This window comes from Oncorhynchus gorbuscha, linkage group LG01, assembly GCF_021184085.1.
Source record: "Oncorhynchus gorbuscha isolate QuinsamMale2020 ecotype Even-year linkage group LG01, OgorEven_v1.0, whole genome shotgun sequence".
Lineage (NCBI taxonomy): Eukaryota > Metazoa > Chordata > Actinopteri > Salmoniformes > Salmonidae > Oncorhynchus > Oncorhynchus gorbuscha.
The window spans coordinates 47490420-47512517 of NC_060173.1; the positions used below are offsets into that span (position 1 = coordinate 47490420).

General features: G+C 43.8%; 1 protein-coding gene across 2 annotated transcripts in view; it reads right to left on the minus strand.

Moving 5' to 3' along the window:
* LOC124038732 (voltage-dependent calcium channel subunit alpha-2/delta-4-like) overlaps positions 1 to 4817 on the minus strand; it is an 87172-nt gene extending 82355 nt beyond the window's left edge. For both annotated transcript variants that reach the window (XM_046354816.1, XM_046354811.1), the window contains exon 1: positions 3614 to 4817. In XM_046354816.1, the coding sequence (XP_046210772.1) occupies positions 3614 to 4179 (566 nt within the window). In that variant the 5' untranslated portion in view covers positions 4180 to 4817. The remainder of the gene's footprint in view (positions 1 to 3613) is intronic.
* Between the last annotated feature and the right edge of the window lie 17281 nt (positions 4818 to 22098).

Consider the following 22098-nt stretch of genomic DNA (forward strand, 5'->3'; position numbering starts at 1 on the left):
CACCTACACCACCCGATGTCACAGGAAGGCCATAAAGATCATCAAGGACATCAACCACCCGAGCCACTGCCTGTTCACCCCGCTATCATCCAGAAGGCGAGGTCAGTACAGGTGCATCAAAGCTGGGACCGAGAGACTGAAAAACAGCTTCTATCTCAAGGCCATCAGACTGTTAAACATCCACCACCAACATTGAGTGGCTGCTGCCAACACACTGACTCAACTCCAGCCACTTTAATAATGGGAATTTATGGGAAATTATGTAAAATATATCACTAGCCACTTTAAACAATGCTACCTAATATAATGTTTACATGTTTACAATGTTTACCCTACATTATTCATCTCATATGTATACGTATATACTGTACTCTATATCATCTACTGCATCCTTATGTAATACATGTATCACTAGCCACTTTAACTATGCCACTTTGTTTACATACTCATCTCATATGTATATACTGCACTCAATACCATCTACTGTATCTTGCCTATGCCGCTCTGTGCCATCACTCATTCATATATCTTTATGTACATATTCTTTATCCCCTTACACTTGTGTCTATAAGGTAGTAGTTTTGGAATTGTTAGCTAGATTACTTGTTGGTTATTACTACATTGTCGGAACTAGAAGCACAAGCATTTCGCTACACTCGCACTAACATCTGCTAACCATGTGTATGTGACAAATAAAATATTTTTATATATATATATATAAAATATGATTTGATTTGATTTGATGGCCACCCCAAGGTGGTAAGGGTACGTAACAATGCATCCGCCAACTGTTTGTTTGGTAAATTAGTCTAGTGGCCAGCTAGGCCGGATTAGACCTTGATTAGACCCCCATTGATTTTCTAGTCAGTCTCACTCAGATTTCATATTAAAATATCATATTAAAATGTGACGAATTGCACAGATTTAACACGAAAACTAAAATGTGCATGAAATTAGTTTGCCTCATGGTAAAATGTGTAGAACTGCACAAAAGGAACTCTAAAACTGTAGCCCCTCATGATGAGTTCCTGTTTCTTGTGACACCCACCCCCATCAAAGTTACCCATCCCTGATTTCGTGTGGCATTGTGTTTAAAAAAAATGTTAGAGCTTAGGAACTCAATTGGTGAAGTCCATAGGATCGAAAATGGATGAATGCAACAATTTACTCGAAAGGCAATGCACTCTGGGAAATAGTGTCTATTTGGGTCCACAGACTCCACCCTTTTGTTGTTGATTTAACACGGTTAATTATTTATTTTATTACACTTGAGAATTTGCTGTGTAAGCGTCCAACTTGCTGTTTGCATTGTTACAAATTGGCTTTTGAATTACAGTTTTATCAAGTATCATAAAATAAATATTCAGTGTCATGTCGAAGAGCCATACAGTAGTTGAGCGTCACAACTTATTTATACTTATCTGTACAAAATATCATTGGTTAATTGGTTTCACTTGATTATATACACCTGGGTTCATGGACATTGAGAAGAATGGACATTTACCGAATGTTCAGATAGAAATGTATTGTGTAGATCAAATATGGCTGTCAGCTAGATTGGAATAGTATATGAGATTGTGGGTGCTCTATTCATTATATTTCTATCATCAACATGCAGTTCCAGATACAGCAATGCTATTAGTTGAAGTAACTTCCTGTGATCTGGACTAAAATATTTGTAAAAAGTTTTAGCTTTCTCAGATCTGTATTAATATAGTTTTGAAAAGTAGTCACTTTCTGAGATCTGTTTTCAAATAGTTGGAGTCACCCTTCAAAGTAACTGTTGGTTCCCCCGGGAAAAATAGTTACTTACTGCAAAGCACAGTTAAAACTACCATTCAAATCAAATCAAATCCAGGTCTGCAGTGATAACACCTTGGATCAGACTGCCACAGTCCCGCTGAGGCTTCAGGCAGTGATGGACCCAGTGTGGTACAAGTTAACATGCAGGTCTGCTCACAGGAGGTTCCTCTGACAACACACTCCGGTCTGCATGACCATCTGTCTACCAATGTGGTGTGATACCCCTGGCTATTGGCCTGGCCCAAATGGGTGAGGGCAGAGTCCTGCAAAATAACAGTGGTCAATCGATCATACGACTGGCACTTTGGACCACTTCCTGCCACTGGCAGTGACTGAACTGACCACTGCTTACTGGGAATTGGCAGCCTATGGGAGAAATGCTTCTTGGTAAAAAAATAACTTGGTTGGCAAAACCGGTTGCAAGGATGTCATTATGGAGTCTTTCGTTTCATCATGGTCAGATTTATTACTAGTTGCAAAAGCAAGACAATGACGTCCTATGCCAAATGTTGCCTGTTAGTGGGTCAAGTATATTTGATCTATAACACACTGGCTTAAAAACCAGTGGAACTGCCAGCAATAAGCTGTTGGCAACTTTGAAGAGCGAGACAGCTTTGGGTCAATCAATATGATATTCGGCCTGACTCAAGGATTTAAATGTATGTAAGCTCAAGAGAATATCTCGTTTGTCCAACGCCAGCCCTGTATTAGCCTACAAAATCTAATCTACAGAAACACAGACAAGAGCAGAACAGCCAGCACTCTCCATTGTGCCTTGGGGAAACTGCAATGCATTTTATCACAAAGACAAGGCTTGCCCACATGGGATGAAGCAAAATGTAATGTAGTAAACCACGTGACAAACACTCCGTCACATCAGCACACTGAGTGACCCGATGACGATGTTTGTTCTCTTCCAGCAAAAGTAAAATGGTGGCTGAATTCCCACAAGTTGAGAAAATCTGGATTTTGAAAGCAAGGGGGGAAAAAAATCCTGGCTTTGACGCCAGATGATGAATCACATCACATCAAATCATGTTGTGGAACTGGCCTGGCTGACCGCTGGCACTGTCCCCTAATATGGTGGGATGAGAGATGAATGTGAACACAGGGCCAGACGGGCTGACAAGCAGAGTGCAGAGTGTGGGACTCGAGCGTGATTAATCTCCCTGGCTCATGGGACCTTTTTAGGTGCTGTGATTTTGGTGACAGTTGGATGGGGTTCAATTATAGCGGAGGGAGTGAAGCGGAGGCAGAGGAGAGAGGAATCAGGGTCAATGTGTAATCAGGCCTTGAAACAAACCGAACAGCAGCTGACTGCAGATAAACAACAATAACCAGCCAGTCAGTCAGACAGACCGTATTGGAATAGAGGTTCAACCTAGAAATCCTCCTCCTTATATGCCTTTTAGCAGACATTTTTGTCCCCCTACTATAAATGGATGGATTCGGCTGGTCAGAAAATGTGCTTCCTCAAAATTTTTCCAAGTGCAACATCTGTTAGGAGGGTACTGTAACAGTCAATATCAGGGTGACAAGTTGCTGATAAAACTGTGGAGACTCATCAACATCAAAGGCCAACTGGAGGATTGCTACATATCACACAGTGCTGGACCAACAGGGAATTATATATTTGAGATAGTACAGTAAGAATACCACTGCACCAAGTGATAGATTTATCCCCCTTGTGCCTCCACATCTGAGGTGTAGCTGACACACAAAGCCTCAGTAGCCTGTATGAATAGAAACTTTAAAGGAGAGACTGTTGGAGGTGAGCAGTACTACATGATAGCACTAAGGGGCTACTCACGTCTCAGGTGGTATCTTCATCTGAGCGTGAGCAGTGAAGCAGAACCAGCTGAAACACAGGATCCACAGGCCCAGCCTCAGCCCCGCTGGAGTCCCTCTGGGTAACAGCCTGTTCGTTACTCCACCTGGCTCGGCCCTGGGTCCTAGTCCCATCCTGCCTGGGTCCACTGTGTCAGCCCTGGGTCCCAGTCCCATCCTACCTGGGCCCACTGTGTCAGCCCTGGGTCCAAGTCCCATCCTGCCTGGGCCCACTGTGTCAGCCCTGGGTCCTAGTCCCATCCTGCCTGGACCCACTGTGTCAGCCCTGGGTCCTAGTCCCATCCTGCCTGGGCCCACTGTGTCAGCCCTGGGTCCTAGTCCCATCCTGCCTGGGCCCACTGTGTCAGCCCTGGGTAGTAGTCCCATCCTGTAAGGGTCCACTGTGTCAGCCCTGGGTAGTAGTCCCATCCTGCCTGGGCCCACTGTGTCAGCCCTGGGTAGTAGTCCCATCCTGTAAGGGTCCGCTGTGTCAGCCCTGGGTAGTAGTCCCATCCTGCCTGGGCCCACTGTGTCGCCTGAGGAAGACATCTGTACCGGTGGTATCTATGGCTCCTCTCCAATGTCTCAGTCAGCACACAACAAAACAACGACAACACACCTCAGGATCAGCAAGCCTCAGGAAAGTGTCGAGGAACATCCCAATGAGTCTGTGGGGGAAAGTGTTCTCATGTCGGCTAAAGGAAGTGGAAGCCCCATGACGTCATTTTTGACTGTGTTGAATATGTGAACCGGAATACTGTCCTCCTCTGAGTCCGTAAATACCCGCAGTCGGGATTCTGTCATCCCCCAAGTCTTTCTCGTTATCTTCTCATTCTCTCAAAACCACAGGCCAACCTCTCCTTTTTCTAATCCTAAATCACTACAGCATTCTCCTCTCGGTGTCAGAAGTCTTGCCTTCTAGTGTTAGAAGTTGAGAAGCTCAAAACACTCCAACATGACACAATGAAGAGGCACTGTTTAGATCACTGTGACCCGTCGGTCAACCATGAAGACGACACTCGAAGAGGTATTCATCAAAAGTTGCATGGTGGTCATTCACCAGATCTAGATACTGTAGTTCCTCTCTGCATCCTAGCGGTGAAGGATCCTTTCCTGGTCTCTGGAATACCAGAGCAGATGAACAGGTTATGCACAGACCAGACAGACGTGCCGTCACACTGACAACGACGAGATGAGAATGACCCACAGAAAAATGATGGGAGGGAGGCTTGCAGCAGCCATTGATTTGTCGGCATTCCGACGCTGCCTACTCTGTCATCAAATATAGGGCGTAACCTAGTTGGATTAAAACTCCCCACCCCAACCGAGATGGGGATAGGAGAGTGAGAGGAAGGGAGGGGTGGATGGAGGGAAAGTAGAGAGGAGGAGGGAGAGAGCGAGGGGGGATCGAAGCGGAGGATTGGATGAGGGGTTTGTTTTATCTAAGAGGATTATAGTGATTTCTGGAGACAGGCTCTTGTCCATCCAATCAGTGGATGATAAATAAAAGCCCCAACGTTTTTTTAGCAAAGGCAGTGCTGGACTGGGATATCTAATGAAGCCTGATACTCCCCTCCAACATAAACACGCTTGCCAAGCCAAATCCCGCCCGGCCACTCTGGCAATGTGGCACTCTGGCACAGGAGCACCACTAAGCAGGAGGGAGCATTACCGAATGAACACACACACGGCACAAATGCACAGCATGCTCAGATACATACACGCACTCACACACACACACACCTTTATGATTTAAAAAAAATTGCTTTGGTACTATTTTCACAAGTATGTGGTACATTTTCACAAATCTCTCACCACAAACATTGATTCAAAATAATAGTTTGTGAAATGTAATGAGAACATTGGTTTAATCACCAAAACACAACATTATGATATCTTCTAAATGTAGTCGTTTTGACTACCAGTTAGCCAATAACAAACAATGCAGAGATGTTTCAAATTGCCCTTAGAAGTGCTAAAAGTCGTATATGCTACAGTGCATTACAGTTCACATTAGGTAATACACAACAAAACTGACAGAAAACCTTTAATTTACATAATATCTAATCAATGTGTAATAAAAGGTGTGATCAAGGACGACTACCTCTACAATCATTCATGCAAAACAACCATGTTATTTTCAGATATAAACTCAGCAAAAATAGAAACGTCCTCTCACTGTCAACTGCATTTATTTTCAGCAAACTTAACATGTGTAAATATTTGTATGAACACAACTAGATTCAACAACTGAGACATAAACTGAACAAGTACCACAGACATGTGACTAACAGAAATGGAATCATGTCTCCCTGAACAAAGGTGGGGTCAAAATCAAAAGTAACAGTCAGTATCTGGTGTGGCCACCAGCTGCATTAAGTACTGCAGTGCATCTCCTCCTCACGGACTGCACCAGATTTGCCAGTTCTTGCTGTGAGACGTTACCCCACTCTTCCTCCAAGGCACCTGCAAGTTCCCGGACATTTCTGGGGGGAATGGCCCTAGCCCTCACCCTCCGATCCAACAGGTCCCAGAAGTGCTCAATGGGATTGAGATCCTGGCTCTTCGCTGGCTGTCTGGCTCTTCTTGCTGTCTTGCAGGAAATCACGCACAGAATGTGCAGTATGGCTGGTTGCATTGTCATGCTGGAGGGTCATGTCAGGATGAGCCTGCAGGAAGGGTACCGCATGTGGGAGGAGGATGTCTTCCCTGTAACGCACAGTGTTGAGATTGCCTGCAATGACAACAAGCTCAGTCCGATGATGCTGTGACACACCGCCCCCAGACCATAACGGACCCTCAACCTCCAAATTGATCCCGCTCTGGTCCAGCGACAGTGGGTTTGTGCCCATAGGCAACATTGTTGCTGGTGATGTCTGGTGAGGATCTGCCTTACAACAGGCCTACAAGCCCTCAGTCCAGCCTCTCTCAGACTATTGCGGACAGTCTGAGCACTTATAGAGGGATTGTGCGTTCCAGTGTAACTCGGGCAGTTGTTGTTGCCATCCTGTACCTGTCCCGCAGGTGTGATATTCAGATGTACTGATCCTGTGCAGGTGTTCTTACACGTGGTCTGCCACTGCGAGGTCAATCAGCTGTCAGCTCCTTCTCCCTGTAGCTCTGTCTTAGGTGCCTCACAGTACAGACATTGCAATTTATTGCCCTTGCCACATCTGCAGTTCTCATGCCTCCTTGCTGCATGCATAAGGAACGTTCATGCAGATAAGCAGGGACCCTGGGCATCTTTCGTTTGGTGTTTTTCAAAGTCAGTAGAAAGGCTTTTTTAGTGTCCTAAGGTTTCACAACTGTGACCTTAATTGCCTACCGTCTGTAAGCTGTTAGTGTCTTATCGACTGCTCCACAGGAGCATGTTCATTAATTGTTCATGGTTCAATGAACAAGCATGGGAAACAGTGTTGAATCCCTTTACAATGAAGATCTGTGAAGTTATTTGGATTTTTATGAATTATCTTTAAATGACAAGGTACTGAAAAGGGGACATGTCTTTTTTTGCCGAGTTTAATTGTAATATAGGTGTACATTCTAAATTCAAATGTAAGAAATGAAATGAAACCAATTAAAATAAAATAAAACAATGTGTGCTAAAGGTTTGTTTGCATCCAGCCTGTCTTGAGTATTTGACCTTAAATTCTCATCCACATCACAGTGAATGTCCTCATTCTTCATGCACCACGAGAAAAACCTTTTGGCACGCTCCTGAGAATGGCAATCATATACCTTCAACCTCCATGCTGAAAAAGACCCTCAATAAGGTTGAGGAAAGTAGAGTATGGGGAAAGGTTAACTGTAGGGTCACGAATCGGGGATGGGCCCGAAACCATTCCTGGGCCACTTCTGAATGTTGGAACCTGACATTGTCCCACACAATGACATAGGTGACCCCTTCACCTTGACAGGCCAGCTCAATTTTATTGAGAGACACAATGAGGTGTGCAGCACTGTAGGTGTCATGTTTTGTCATTAATTATCATGTCTTGTCCTTGTGCTTTCCCTTCTGTTCGTTTCCCTCTGCTGGTCTTATTAGGTTCTTTCCCTCTTTTTATCCCTCTCTCTCCCCCTCCCTCTCTCACTCTCTCGCTCTCTCTTCTCTCTATCGTTCCGTTCCTGCTCCCAGCTGTTCCTATTCCCCTAATCATCATTTAGTCTTCCCACACCTGTTCCCGATCCTTTTCCCTGATTAGAGTCCCTATTTCTCTCCTTGTTTTCCGTACCTGCCCTGTCGGATCCTCATCTATAATTCACCGTGCTGTGTCTATGTTTTGCCCTGTCGTGTCGTGTTTCCCTCAGATGCTGCGTGGTGAGCAGGTGTCTGAGTCTGCTAGGTTCAAGTGCCTTCCCGAGGCAACCTGCAGTTCTCGATCAAGTCTCCAGTCTGTTCTCGTCTTTACGAGTAGTATTATGCTTTTTGTTTTGTAAAGTTTCTTACTGGATTAAAGACTCTGTTTTCGCCAAGTCGCTTTTGGGTCCTCATTCACCGGCATAACAGAAGGATCCGACCAAGGAATGGACCCAGCGACTACAGACGCTCGTAACACTGCCGTCGAGATCCAAGGAGCCATGCTCGGCAGACACGAGCAGGAATTGTCTGCTGCTCGCCATGCCGTGGAGAACTTGGCCGCTCAGGTGTCCGACCTCTCTGGACAGTTCCAGAGTCTTCGTCTCGTGCCACCTGTTACTTCCTGGCCTGCCGAGCCTCCAGAACCTAGGGTTAATAACCCACCTTGCTACTCCGGGCAGCCCACTGAGTGCCGCTCCTTTCTCACCCAGTGTGAGATTGTGTTCTCTCTCCAACCCAACACATACTCTAGAGAGAGAGCTCGGGTTGCTTACGTCATTTCACTCCTTACTGGCCGGGCCCGAGAGTGGGGCACAGCTATCTGGGAGGCAAGGGCTGATTGTTCTAACAATTACCAGAACTTTAAAGAGGAGATGATTCGGGTTTTTGACCGTTCAGTTTTTGGTGGGGAGGCTTCTAGGGCCCTGGCTTCCCTATGCCAAGGTGATCGATCCATAACGGATTACTCTATAGAGTTTCGTACTCTTGCTGCCTCTAGTGACTGGAACGAGCCGGCGCTGCTCGCTCGTTTTCTGGAGGGACTCCACACAGTGGTCAAAGATGAGATTCTCTCTCGGGAGGTTCCCTCCAGTGTGGACTCTTTGATTGCTCTCGCCATCCGCATAGAACGACGGGTAGATCTTCGTCACCAGGCTCGTGGAAGAGAGCTCGCATCAACGGTGTTTCCCTGCTCCGCATCGCAACCATCTCCCTCCTCTGGCTCTGAGACTGAGCCCATGCAGCTGGGAGGGATTCGCATCTCGACTAAGGAGAGGGAACGGAGGATCACCAACCGCCTGTGCCTCTATTGCGGATTTGATGGACATTTTGTTAATTCATGTCCAGTAAGAGGCCAGAGCCCATCAGTAAGCAGAGGGCTACTGGTGAGCGCTACTACTCAGGTCTCTTCATCTAGATCCTGTACTACTATGTCGGTCCATCTACGCTGGACCGGTTCGGGTGCTACATGCAGTGCCTTGATTGACTCTGGGGCTGAGGGTTGTTTCATGGACATCTTCCCAGAAGCATGGGTTCTGGAAACATAACATTCCTTTCAGACAGTTAGACAAGCCTCACGCCCATGTTTGCCTTAGATGGTAGTCATCTTCCCAGTATCAGATTTGAGACACTACCTTTAACTCTCACAGTATCTGGTAACCACAGTGAGACTATTTCTTTTTTGATTTTTCGTTCACCTTTCACACCTGTTGTTTTGGGTCATCCCTGGCTAGTATGTCATAATCCTTCTATTAATTGGTCTTGTAATTCTATCCTATCCTGGAACGTATCTTGTCATGTGAAGTGCTTAATGTCTGCCATCCCTCCCATTTCTTCTGTCCCCACTTCTCAGGAGGAACCTGGCGATTTGACATCTTCCGCGACATCTTCGTCGCGTCCATCCTGTCTTCCATGTCTCCTGTGTCAAGCCCTTTCTTCGCACCCCCGTTCGTCTTCCCTCCCCCTCCCGTCCTTGTCGAGAGCGCACCTATTTCAGAGAGGGGACGAGGGAAAACGGCTGTTCTGACAAGGTACATAAGATCATGGACATGCGTTCTCCAAGCTGGGGACGGGGTCACCAATACTTAGTGGATTGGGAGGGTTACGGTCCTGAGGAGAGGAGTTGGGTTCCGTCTCGGGACGTGCTGGACCGTTCACTCATTGATGATTTCCTCCGTTGCCGCCAGTTTAGATTCCTCCTCGAGTGCGCCAGGAGGCGCTCGGTGAGTGGGGGGTACTGTCATGTTTTGTCATTAATTATCATGTCTTGTCCTTGTGCTTTCCCTTCTGTTCGTTTCCCTCTGCTGGTCTTATTAGGTTCTTTCCCTCTTTTTATCCCTCTCTCTCCCCTCCCTCTCTCACTCTCTCGCTCTCTCTCCGCTAAGGAGACGGCTCTCTATCGTTCCGTTCCTGCTCCCAGCTGTTCCTATTCCCCTAATCATCATTTAGTCTTCCCACACCTGTTCCCGATCCTTTTCCCTGATTAGAGTCCCTATTTCTCTCCTTGTTTTCCGTACCTGCCCTGTCGGATCCTCATCTATAATTCACCGTGCTGTGTCTATGTTTTGCCCTGTCGTGTCGTGTTTCCCTCAGATGCTGCGTGGTGAGCAGGTGTCTGAGTCTGCTAGGTTCAAGTGCCTTCCCGAGGCAACCTGCAGTTCTCGATCAAGTCTCCAGTCTGTTCTCGTCTTTACGAGTAGTATTATGCTTTTTGTTTTGTAAAGTTTCTTACTGGATTAAAGACTCTGTTTTCGCCAAGTCGCTTTTGGGTCCTCATTCACCGGCATAACAGTAGGATCCAAGTAATTGCCTACATCCTACCACACCTTCTTCAGAGATATCTGCACACATTAAAATGTTTCCCGCACGTTGTTCAGGCACTTGGACGGTCGCCCGTTGGCCGATGAGGTTCCGCCCACTGTGCTGAGTTTTGGCCAGGTTGATGCCCGCTTCATCAACAAAGATATTTTTATTTATTTCACCTTTATTTAACCAGGTAGGCAAGTTGAGAACAAGTTCTCATTTACAATTGCGACCTGGCCAAGATAAAGCAAAGCAGTTCGACAGATACAACGACACAGAGTTACACATGGAGTAAAACAAACATACAGTCAATAATACAGTATAAACAAGTCTATATACAATGTGAGCAAATTAGGTGAGAAGGGAGGTAAAGGCAAAAAAGGCCATGGTGGCAAAGTAAATACAATATAGCAAGTAAAACACTGGAACGGTAGTTTTGCAATGGAAGAATGTGCAAAGTAGAAATAAAAATAATGGGGTACAAAGGAGCAAAATAAATAAATAAATTAAATACAGTTGGGAAAGAGGTAGTTGTTTGGGCTAAATTATAGGTGGGCTATGTACAGGTGCAGTAATCTGTAAGATGCTCTGACAGTTGGTGCTTAAAGCTAGTGAGGGAGATAAGTGTTTCCAGTTTCAGAGATTTTTGTAGTTCGTTCCAGTCATTGGCAGCAGAGAACTGGAAGGAGAGGCGGCCAAAGAAAGAATTGGTTTTGGGGGTGACTAGAGAGATATACCTGCTGGAGCGTGTGCTACAGGTGGGAGATGCTATGGTGACCAGCGAGCTGAGATAAGGGGGGACTTACCTAGCAGGGTCTTGTAGATGACATGGAGCTAGTGGGTTTGGCGACGAGTATGAAGCGAGGGCCAGCCAACGAGAGCGTACAGGTCGCAATGGTGGGTAGTATATGGGGCTTTGGACTGCATCCAATTTGTTGAGTAGGGTATTGGAGGCTATTTTGTAAATGACATCGCCAAAGTCGAGGATTGGTAGGATGGTCAGTTTTACAAGGGTATGTTTGGCAGCATGAGTGAAGGATGCTTTGTTGCGAAATAGGAAGCCAATTCTAGATTTAACTTTGGATTGGAGATGTTTGATATGGGTCTGGAAGGAGAGTTTACAGTCTAACCAGACACCTAAGTATTTGTAGTTGTCCACGTATTCTAAGTCAGAGCCGTCCAGAGTAGTGATGTTGGACAGGCGGGTAGGTGCAGGTAGCGATCGGTTGAAGAGCATGCATTTAGTTTTACTTGTATTTAAGAGCAATTGGAGGCCACGGAAGGAGAGTTGTATGGCATTGAAGCTTGCCTGGAGGGTTGTTAACACAGTGTCCAAAGAAGGGCCGGAAGTATACAGAATGGTGTCGTCTGCGTAGAGGTGGATCAGGGACCAGCAGCAAGAGCGACCTCATTGATGTATACAGAGAAGAGAGTCGGTCCAAGAATTGAACCCTGTGGCACCCCCATAGAGACTGCCAGAGGTCCGGACAGCAGACCCTCCGATTTGACACACTGAACTCTATCAGAGAAGTAGTTGGCGAACCAGGCGAGGCAATCATTTGAGAAACCAAGGCTGTCGAGTCTGCCGATGAGGATGTGGTGGTTGACAGAATCGAAAGCCTTGGCCAGATCAATGAATCTGGCTGCACAGTAATGTTTCTTATCGATGGCGGTTAAGATATTGTTTAGGACCTTGAGCGTGGCTGAGGTGCACCCATGACCAGCTCTGAAACCAGATTGCATAGCAGAGAAGGTATGGTGAGATTCGAAATGGTCGGTAATCTGTTTGTTGACTTGGCTTTTGAAGACCTTAGAAAGGCATGGTAGGATAGATATAGGTCTGTAGCAGTTTGGGTCAAGAGTGTCCCCCCCTTTGAAGAGGGGGATGACCGCAGCTGCTTTCCAATCTTTGGGAATCTCAGACGACACGAAAGAGAGGTTGAACAGGCTAGTAATAGGGGTGGCAACAATTTCGGCAGATAATTTTAGAAAGAAAGGGTCCAGATTGTCTAGCCCGGCTGATTTGTAGGGGTCCAGATTTTTCAGCTCTTTCAGAACATCAGCTGAATGGATTTGGGAGAAGGAGAAATGGGGAAGGCTTGGGCGAGTTGCTGTTGGGGGTGCAGTGCTGTTGACTGGGGTAGGAGTAGCCAGGTGGAAAGCATGGCCAGCCGTAGAAAAATGCTTATTGAAATTCTCAATTATGGTGGATTTATCAGTGGTGACAGTGTTTCCTATCTTCAGTGCAGTGGGCAGCTGGGAGGAGGTGTTCTTATTCTCCATATACAAGTAATGGTTCACAGAAGCATCAAACACCAACACCTTTTAAAAATGTATTTGATAATCTATTTTTACAATATAATTCCAGTATGATATTGTGAAACAGCATGTGCATTAACAGTAACAGTAACACAGTATATAGTGCTGTACCTGAACATACTCGGCCCGCAGTTGTTTCACCCAGTCGTTGTTTCTCAAAAGGCACCAGGTAAATATGTTTCATAGATACATGGTGCGTCTTTGAAAGGTGGGCGATTGATGGATGCCACATCGGCAAAGGTGTCATGCATGCAATTTAGAAGTTTATACTTTACAAACATACAGTTGTGGCCAAAAAGTTTTGAGAATGACACAAATATTCATTTTCACAAAGTCTGCTGCCTCAGTTTTTATGATGGCAATTTGCATATACTCCAGAATGTTAGGAATAGTGATCAGGTGAATTGCAATTAATTGCAAAGTCCCTCTTTGCCATGCAAATGAACTGAATCCCCCCAAAAACATTTCCATTGCATTTCAGCCCTGCCACAAAAGGACCAGCTGACATCATGTCAGTGATTGTCTTGTTAACACAGGCATGAGTGTTGATGAGGACAAGGCTGAAGATCACTCTGTCATGCTGATTGAGTTTGAATAACAGACTGGAAGCTTCAGAAGGAGTGTGGTGCTTGGAGTCATTGCTCTTCCTCTGTCAATCATGTTTACCTGCAAGGAAATGTGTCGTCATCATTGCTTTGCACAAAATGGGCTTCACAGGCAAGGATATTGCTGCCAGTAAGATTGCACCTAAATCAACCATTTATCGGATCATCAAGAACTTCAAGGAGAGCGGTTCAATTGTTGTGAAGAAGGCTTCAGCGCACCCAAGAAAGTCCAGCAAGCACCAGGACCGTCACCTAAAGTTGATTCAGCTGCGGGATCGGGGCACCACCAGTACAGAGCTTGCATAGGAATGGCAGCAGGCATGTGTGAGTGCATCTGCACGCACAGTGAGGCGAAGACTTTTGGAGGATGGCCTGGTGTCAAGAAGGGCAGCAAAGAAGCCACTTCTCTCCAGGAAAAACATCAGGGGCAGACTGATATTCTGCAAAAGGTACAGGGATTGGATTGCTGAGGACTGGGGTAAAGTAATTTCCTCTGATGAATCCCCTTTCAGATCGTTTGGGGCATCCGGAAAAAAGCTTGTCCGGAGAAGACAAGGTGAGCAGTACCATCAGCATCCTGAGACCCTTCATGTGTGGGGTTGCTTCTCAGCCAAGGGAGTGGGCTCACTCACAATTTTGCCTAAGAACACAGCCATGAATAAAGAATGGTACCAACACATCCTCCAAGAGCAACTTCTCCCAACCATCCAGGAACAGTTTGGTGATGAACAATGCCTTTTCCAGCATAATGGAGCACCTTGCCATAAGGCAAAAGTGATAACTAAGTGGCTCGGGGAACAAAACATCAATATTTTGGGTCCATGGCCAGGAAACTCCCCAGACCTTAATCCCATTGGGAACTTGTGATCAATTCTCAAGAGGCAAAACAAAACCCCACAAATGCTGACAAATTCCAAGCATTGATTATGCAAGAATGGGCTGCCATCAGTCAGGACGTGGTCCAGAAGTTAATTGACAGAATGCCAGGGTGGATTGCAGAGGTCTTAAAAAAGAAGGGTCAACACTGCAAATATTGACTCTTTGCATCAACTTCATGTAATTGTCAATAAAAGCCTTTGACACTTATGAAATGCTTGTAATTATACTTCAGTATTCCGTAGTAACATCTGACAAAAATATCTAAAGACACTGAAGCAGCAAACTTTGTGGAAATTAATATTTGATATTATATATATTTGTGTCATTCTCTAATTCTTTTGGGCCACGACTGTACATTTTATTTCTGTAGCTCTCAAAATACATATATAGTAGACAAACCAATTTCAAATCTATAGGTTTACCAAACGGTTAAGGGATTTAAACCATTAAACGCTGTTGGATTAAGTGATGGTCAAATGTATTGAAACAAATGAGAAGAGAATCATACGAAAAGTATTGTGAAAGGCAATTACTTGATATGAAAGGTATTTCTAGCCGGAACAGTGATTAGGTTTGGTCAAAAAGTTACTGTGTGATTTTGTGTGATGTACTTAGTCAATTGAAAATGTCCTTAATGTTGTGAGAGAAAATAAACGTGTTTATGATGATCTGTTTTGAGTTTTGTACTACGAGTTTTACCACATACTTTACCACATACTAGTACCAAAGCGATTAACAAAAAAAAATGTAATAGGATGATCTATTTGTACTTTTGTCTTGATACAACTTTGGAGAGTGCTGCAGTGAGGCTAAGTGATAAGGGATGTATCAGTGGGACATCAAGTAGGGGGTCTTTAAGACTAATCTCCTTTAAAAAAAAAACGATTAGAAGAGCGCTAAGCTTCTACTCTCCTGGCCTATGGGATCTCATAGTATCTCATATTCAGACCATGACCTTCAGTAGGTCATAGGGTTTACACTCCCATACGTTTTTTAAAAATTGTTTTGCAGTCCACAAATGGAGCCTTTGGCACCAACCGAAGATGGTAAATTGATAAAATGATACATTCAGCTCAACCCACATCAGTTGCCCATGGTAGAGAATGAAGTCAAGACAATAGCTCCCCTCTGCTGGCATGTGAGGAAACATGCAGGTGTATATCTCCGTGAAGGGATATGGAAACATTGCAAAATAATTCACCCCAGCAAGCAGTACTGTAACCTAAGATTCAAAAAGTGACACTCTCTGTTCTGAATGGTGTTCGTTCCGGGATGTTGAGACAGAGGGAAAATAATGGCTCCCACCCACCAATAAGACAAGAAAGAGCATATATTACTCCAGTTAACTTTCTCTGCAGACTTATGTTTGTACAGCGCATTTGGGAGTCGGGACATTTCTGCGTCCCTGTCGAGAGGTTAGGTTTAGTGACACACCTGTAGTAACTCACGGTGGCCTGGGTGTCAGGTTCGCCCCTGCAGCAACCAGAGCCGTGCTCTTGGCCCAATACACAGCGTGAAAGGATAAATCACCCCCAGTTACATGGCATACACCCACACTGGAAAACTCCACAGTAAAACGTATGAATGTAAAAACAAGCTTACCCTGAATCGTTGTGCGAACCATACTAACTGTAAAAACACTCCAATGTGAAAAGAAGCATACGAATTGCAACAGAGCCTGAGGAAATTATTCTGGTTCAATTAAAATGTACCTTAATTAAAAGCCATACAAGAGGACATAAAGGTGTGCTTCCTCATATGAACACGTGATTTAATGTGAAGTTAATGGGATAACATGGGACAACATGTGAAGCAACATGGGACAACGTGTCAAGCAACATGTCATAACATAAAACTACACGTGACAATACAGTAGGTGAGCACATGTGAGAACATTATCTCGTGTGAACTTAACGTGACAAAAAAATGTGACACGGGGATGCACAATTTCAACATGTGCATGACACAACATTGGGACATCAAAACCCAGGTGTCAAATGTCATTTAGAATATTTTACTTTGAAATGCAATAATTTACATTAATTACATTTTAGCAGTCATGGTCCCCAAGCAGGTTTTTGTCTAATTCCCAGTTTGTTACAGGTACATCCCCAAGGATGTTTTTAGGAGATCCTTACTGTGAATCAGCCTTAAATTGGAATTTGAACACATAACTTGCTGGTTGCTATAGCAACCTAAGATGTCCTGCTACGGTGCAGTTATACACCACACGATCTGTGAGTGTGACAGGGATATGGCCACAGACTTGTCGGCAAGAATTCATTTCTGCACTTTGCTAAAAACGGCCAAGAATCAAGTAAATAATTGTCCAATTATCGCCACCAACATAAAACTGGCCGTGCTCAAGGGCACTTGAAGTAGAGTATACGTCAGTTCTTCGAGGATTTGAACTCGCAACCTCTTGGTTGAGAGTGCGTCAATGTTTCTTGGAACATGTATTATCACACTATCGAAAAATAATCATATGGTTAGGGTATACTACAGTGCTGTTTCCTGGGGTGCAACAAGGTCAAAGGTACACTTCACAGGTACACACATGAACTCATATTGTACAGTTTGGTACCTTGTAGTTATAATGGGAGATTTTTTTACCCAATATTTGGAATATAAGGTACAATCATCGCTGCGCTTTCATAGGTGGGGGCAATGTACAGGTGGGTCACATTTGAATACTTTGGGGTGTGGTCAGATATATGTGTATTTAATGCTAACCGTCAGTGGAAGTGTTTTATGCCGATGCAAGCAACTCACTTTGACACCCTCTGTTCTGAATGTGTCATTAATGAGCTGATCTGTGAAATTGTCAATTATTAACTAGAAACTATCCGTCTCCAATTTCTGTTAGTCACAGTAATTTACTTGCAAAATGTTGTCTGTAACCTACTGTGCCTTCACTGACTCTTCTGTTGACAACATGCACATCAGTTGCAGATTGGCAGCATACTGTAACCAGCTGTGCTTATTTGAAGTGTGGCTTTCAGCTAGCTGTTTTTGGTCTTCCGTAAGCGGGAATGTCATCCTATTTAATGTGCTCTGTTCTTAAACATTAAGCTTGTATACTGTCAGTCCTGTAGCATTTCTAAAGGCTGTCATAAGTGCATGTTATTCCAAAGAGCCATACAATATTTAATATATAGCTAGTCTGCAGGTAATTATAACATTCACTTCCCTACCAGACCGTCAGGTCAGTTAGTGTGATGGATTAGCTACAGTAAATTACTGTGAATTTTACAATAACCCACTTGTAACTAGTTGACACTAAGTTATTGAACTTTAAACATTACCTTCCTGTTAGGTAGCTGCCATTAAGCTACTTAAAAATGCACAACAACATCTTAACAGTGCAGCTCACAAGTTCTTACAAAAACTGCAGCACTGACAATGTCAAAACAGGTGCTCAAACTTCCTCTACTGACAGGTGGCACAAAAACAACATATTTTAGACCATGCCCCCAAATATGCTAATGAGACCCCGTCAGCACATTGCCTCCACATACATTTCAATGTGCAGTAATGATAGTACCTAATGCTGCATTCGTAACCAAGTGGGAAGCGGGAATTTACCACCAACAACTGGGAAAAAGACTCTTGAATGGCCCTCCAACTGGTAATTACTAGTGGGAAACACGTCTATCATCCCTGAGCTCCAACTTCTCCCGCATGCTGATCTCTGACATCAGCTACTAAGAAAATGACCTCGATAACAGGATTTTCGGCAGTTAAATCTAACAACATAACATTATTTATAAAAACAAATCTATTAATTTGGTTTTTGAACTCATTTGGTTTTTGAACTACAAGCATGATAGCTGTACTCTGAGTGTATGATTGATGCAGCTTGTTGGTAATTAGCCAATTGGCATTTCCCAACAATATCAAACCACATGAATGACTCCAACTTGTATTTACGACTTCACAACTGGTACATTCCCAACTCCCACATGGCTACGAACACAGCTTTATATTTAATATATTGGGTAAAGAAACGTACCATTAAACTAGATTATCCGCACATATACTGTACCCTTCAAGGTACCGACCAGTACCATGTGAGTTCCTATGTGTACCTCAATGTTTTTGTACACCAGGAAACAACACTATACCGTAATGGTACTCTGTTTTTTTTTTTTTTTTACTGTGTGCATATATGTTCATTATAACAAATAACCATCTGGTGGCACTGCTGACACATTAATGCATTACATTTTACATTTAAGTCATTTAGCAGACGCACTCCAGACCAAAAGGTTGCAAGTTCAAATCCCGAGAGTGCTTATGCACATTTAGGGCAAGATTCTAGCAGACATCTGCATAGGGGTTCTTTTGTACTTTTTGCATTAAGAGAAATCAATGACAGCCTAGGAACAGTGGGTTAACTGCCTGTTCAGGGGCATAATGACAGATTTGTACCTTATCAGCTCTGGGAATTGAACTTGCAACCTTCCGGTTACTAGTCCAACGCTCTAACCACTAGGCTACCCTGCCTTGTGATTTCCTATTCGAGCGTCATTATTTCTATACAGCCTACACTGTCTCATTCTGAACTTCTAACACGAGTAGGATGGTGTGGCTTTATGACAATAACCACACAGCCGCTCACCAATTTGACAGCGCTAACACAGTTACACCTCCGATGCCGCCAAAACACCACCTATGTGAATGTCGGCTAGCATGTGCTAACGCTTGATCTGATTGAATAGGCCTTACTGGCAAGTTTCCATGAGCATTGCTGCTTTGTAGTTGGTTTTGCCAGATAATCACACAATTATTGACTTCATTCAAGGCAACTTTTAGCAAAGTGCAGAAATGTATTCTTGCCAATAAATCTGTGGGTGATCTCTATCAGGGCCACAGACCTGGTGGCGAAGCAGGCAACTCAGGTTACTGCCTTTTCAGAGGTTGCGAGTTAAAATCCCAGGTGTGGCTATGTCCAAAGTGTGGTTATCAATGTTGAGGTCAAATCCATTTAAGTTCCAGTAAATTCAGAGAGTAAACCCAATTCTTATGTTAACATTTCTGTGTACTTCCTGAATACGATATGTATTGTCAAAATATAGGTCAGCTGTAGAAATACATTAAAAGTTTCCAATATTTTCACTGCAACTTACGTTTTAATTTTTTACCTTTCTTCAGTTAAGAACAAATTCTTATTTTCAATGACGGCCTAGGAACAGTGGGTTAACTGCCTGTTCAGGGACAGAAAGACCGATTTGTACTTTGTCAGCTCGGGGGTTTGAACTTGCAACCTTCCAACGCGCTAACCACTGGGCTACGCTGCCGCCCCTACTAAATAAATAATAATCTTCAGAAATGACTTTGTCAAAGCAAGAAAATAACTAGGGCTTTACTATGATGGTGAAAACTTGGATAAATGTTTGGATTAAGTGGAAGTCACAGAGGATGCATAGAGGGACTTCAAAAACCAATGCAGAATTATACAAATCTGATCTATTCAATTTTCCTTGTGGTCTATAATAAAAGGGCACTTTATTTAATATAACAGGCTTTTAAAAATCAAAATGTGTACTTAAAATATCAAAGGGACTCAAAGGGCACTCATGTCATGGAACTACCCTTCAACACATGCAACACTCACTTTCATCAATACATACAATAACTTTTAGAGCCGCCTGCTGCTCTTACGTAACTACTACATTTAGCTGTTGTTTTGCTTAACTTCAGGCGCATATCTGTGTGTTCGACACCTTAGCAGTGGGCATGTGTTGGTTTGAACAATTGAACATAATATACCGTAGGTACTTTCATTCTCATCTCCAAAAGAGTTACTGAATATTTATTTAACTTCAGCTTGCTTTTCAAAGTATTTGATGGCGGTGGGCATCACTGGGGGCTCACTGCCTGCCATCCAGGTGGATGGAGCACCCGGTGTCACAGGAAGTTCCTCAAATACCTAAGTCACCCAAACCTGTTCAACCTGCTACCATCCAGAAGGTGAGGTCAGTACAGGTGCATAAAAAGCTGGAAAGAACGTCTTCATTCTCAAGGACAACAGACTTAGTCACCACTAGCCGGCCTCCGCCCAGTACCAGTACCCTGCCCTAACCTTTAGTCATTGTCACGAGCCGGCTACCAGCCAGTTATTCAAACCATGCACCTTCAAGGCGTCTGCCCTATGTACATAGTCCCTTTAATAATGTTTACATACTGTATTCTAGTCAAGGCCTATCCTATTTAACTGTTTCTGTACAAACTGTATACTATTCAGATATACACATATTATAGCCATATATTGTCCATATTGTCTATACAGTACCAGTCAAAGTTTGGACACACCTACTCATTCAAGGGTTTTTCTTTACTTTTTACAATATTTTCTACATTGTAGAATAATAGTGAAGACATCAACATCTATGAAATGACACATATGGAATCATGTAGTAAGCAAAAATGTGATTAACAAATCAAAATATACTTGTATTTGAAATTCTACAAAGTAGCCACCCATGCCTTGATGACAGCTTTGCACACTCTTGGCATTCTCTCAACCAGCTTCATGAGGTAGTCACCTGGAATGCATTTCAACTAACAGATGTGCCTTGTTAGAAGTTAACAGTCTATCATTACTTTAAGACTTGGTCAGTCAATGCGGAAAATGTAAAGAACTTCAACTTTTCTTTAAGTGAAGTCGCAAAAACCATCAAGCGCTATGATGAAAGACCCAGAGTTACCTCTGCTGCAGAGGATGATTTTGTTAGAGTTACCAGCCTCAGATTGCAGCCCAAATAAATGCTTAATGGAGTTTAAGTAACAGACACATCTCAAAATCAACTGTTCAGGCCTTCATGGTTGAATTGCTGCAAAGAAATACCTACTAAAGGAAACCAATAAGAAGAAGAGACTTGTTTGGCCCAAGAAACATAAACAGTAGACAGACCGGTGGAAATCTGTACTTTGGTCCAAATTTGAGATTTTTGGTTCCAACCGCCGTGTTTTTGTGAGACGCTGAGTAGGTGAACGGATGATCTCCACGTGTGGTTCCCCCCAAGAAGCATGGAGGAGGAGGTGTGATGGTGTGGAGGTGCTTTGCTGGTGACACTGTCTGTGATTTATTTAGAATTCAAGGCACACAATCGGCATGGCTACCACAGCATTCTGCAGCGATACGCCATCCCATCTGGTTTGAGCTTAGTGGGACTATCATTTGTTTTTCAACAGGACAATGATCCAACACACCTCCAGGCTGTGTAAGGGCTATTTGACCAAGAAGGAAACTGATGGAGATCTGCATCAGATGACCCGGCCTCCACAATCACCCGACCTTAACCCAATTGACATGGATTGGGATGAGTTGGAATGCAGAGTGAAGGAAAAGCAGCCAACAAGTGCTCAGCATATGTGGGAACTCCTTTGAGGCGATTGGAGAAGCATTACAGGTGAAGCTGTTTGAGAGAATGCCAAGAGTGTGCAACGCTGTCATCAAGGCAAAGGGTGGCTACTTTCAAGAATTTTATATTATAAAATACATTTTGATTTGTCTAACACTTTTTTTGTTTACTACATGATTACACATGTGTTATTTCATAGTTTTGATGTCTTCACTATTATTGTACGATGTAGAAATAGTTCAAATAAAGAAAAACCCTTGAATGAGCAGGTGTGTGTCATGTTTTGTCTTAGATTGTCTTGTCATTTTGCTTTTCCCTCTGTTCATTTTCCCCCTGCTGGTCTTTTAGGTTCGTTCCCCTTTTTCTCTCTCCCTTCCTCTCTCTCTTCTCTCTATCGTTCCGTTCCTGCTCCCAGCTGTTC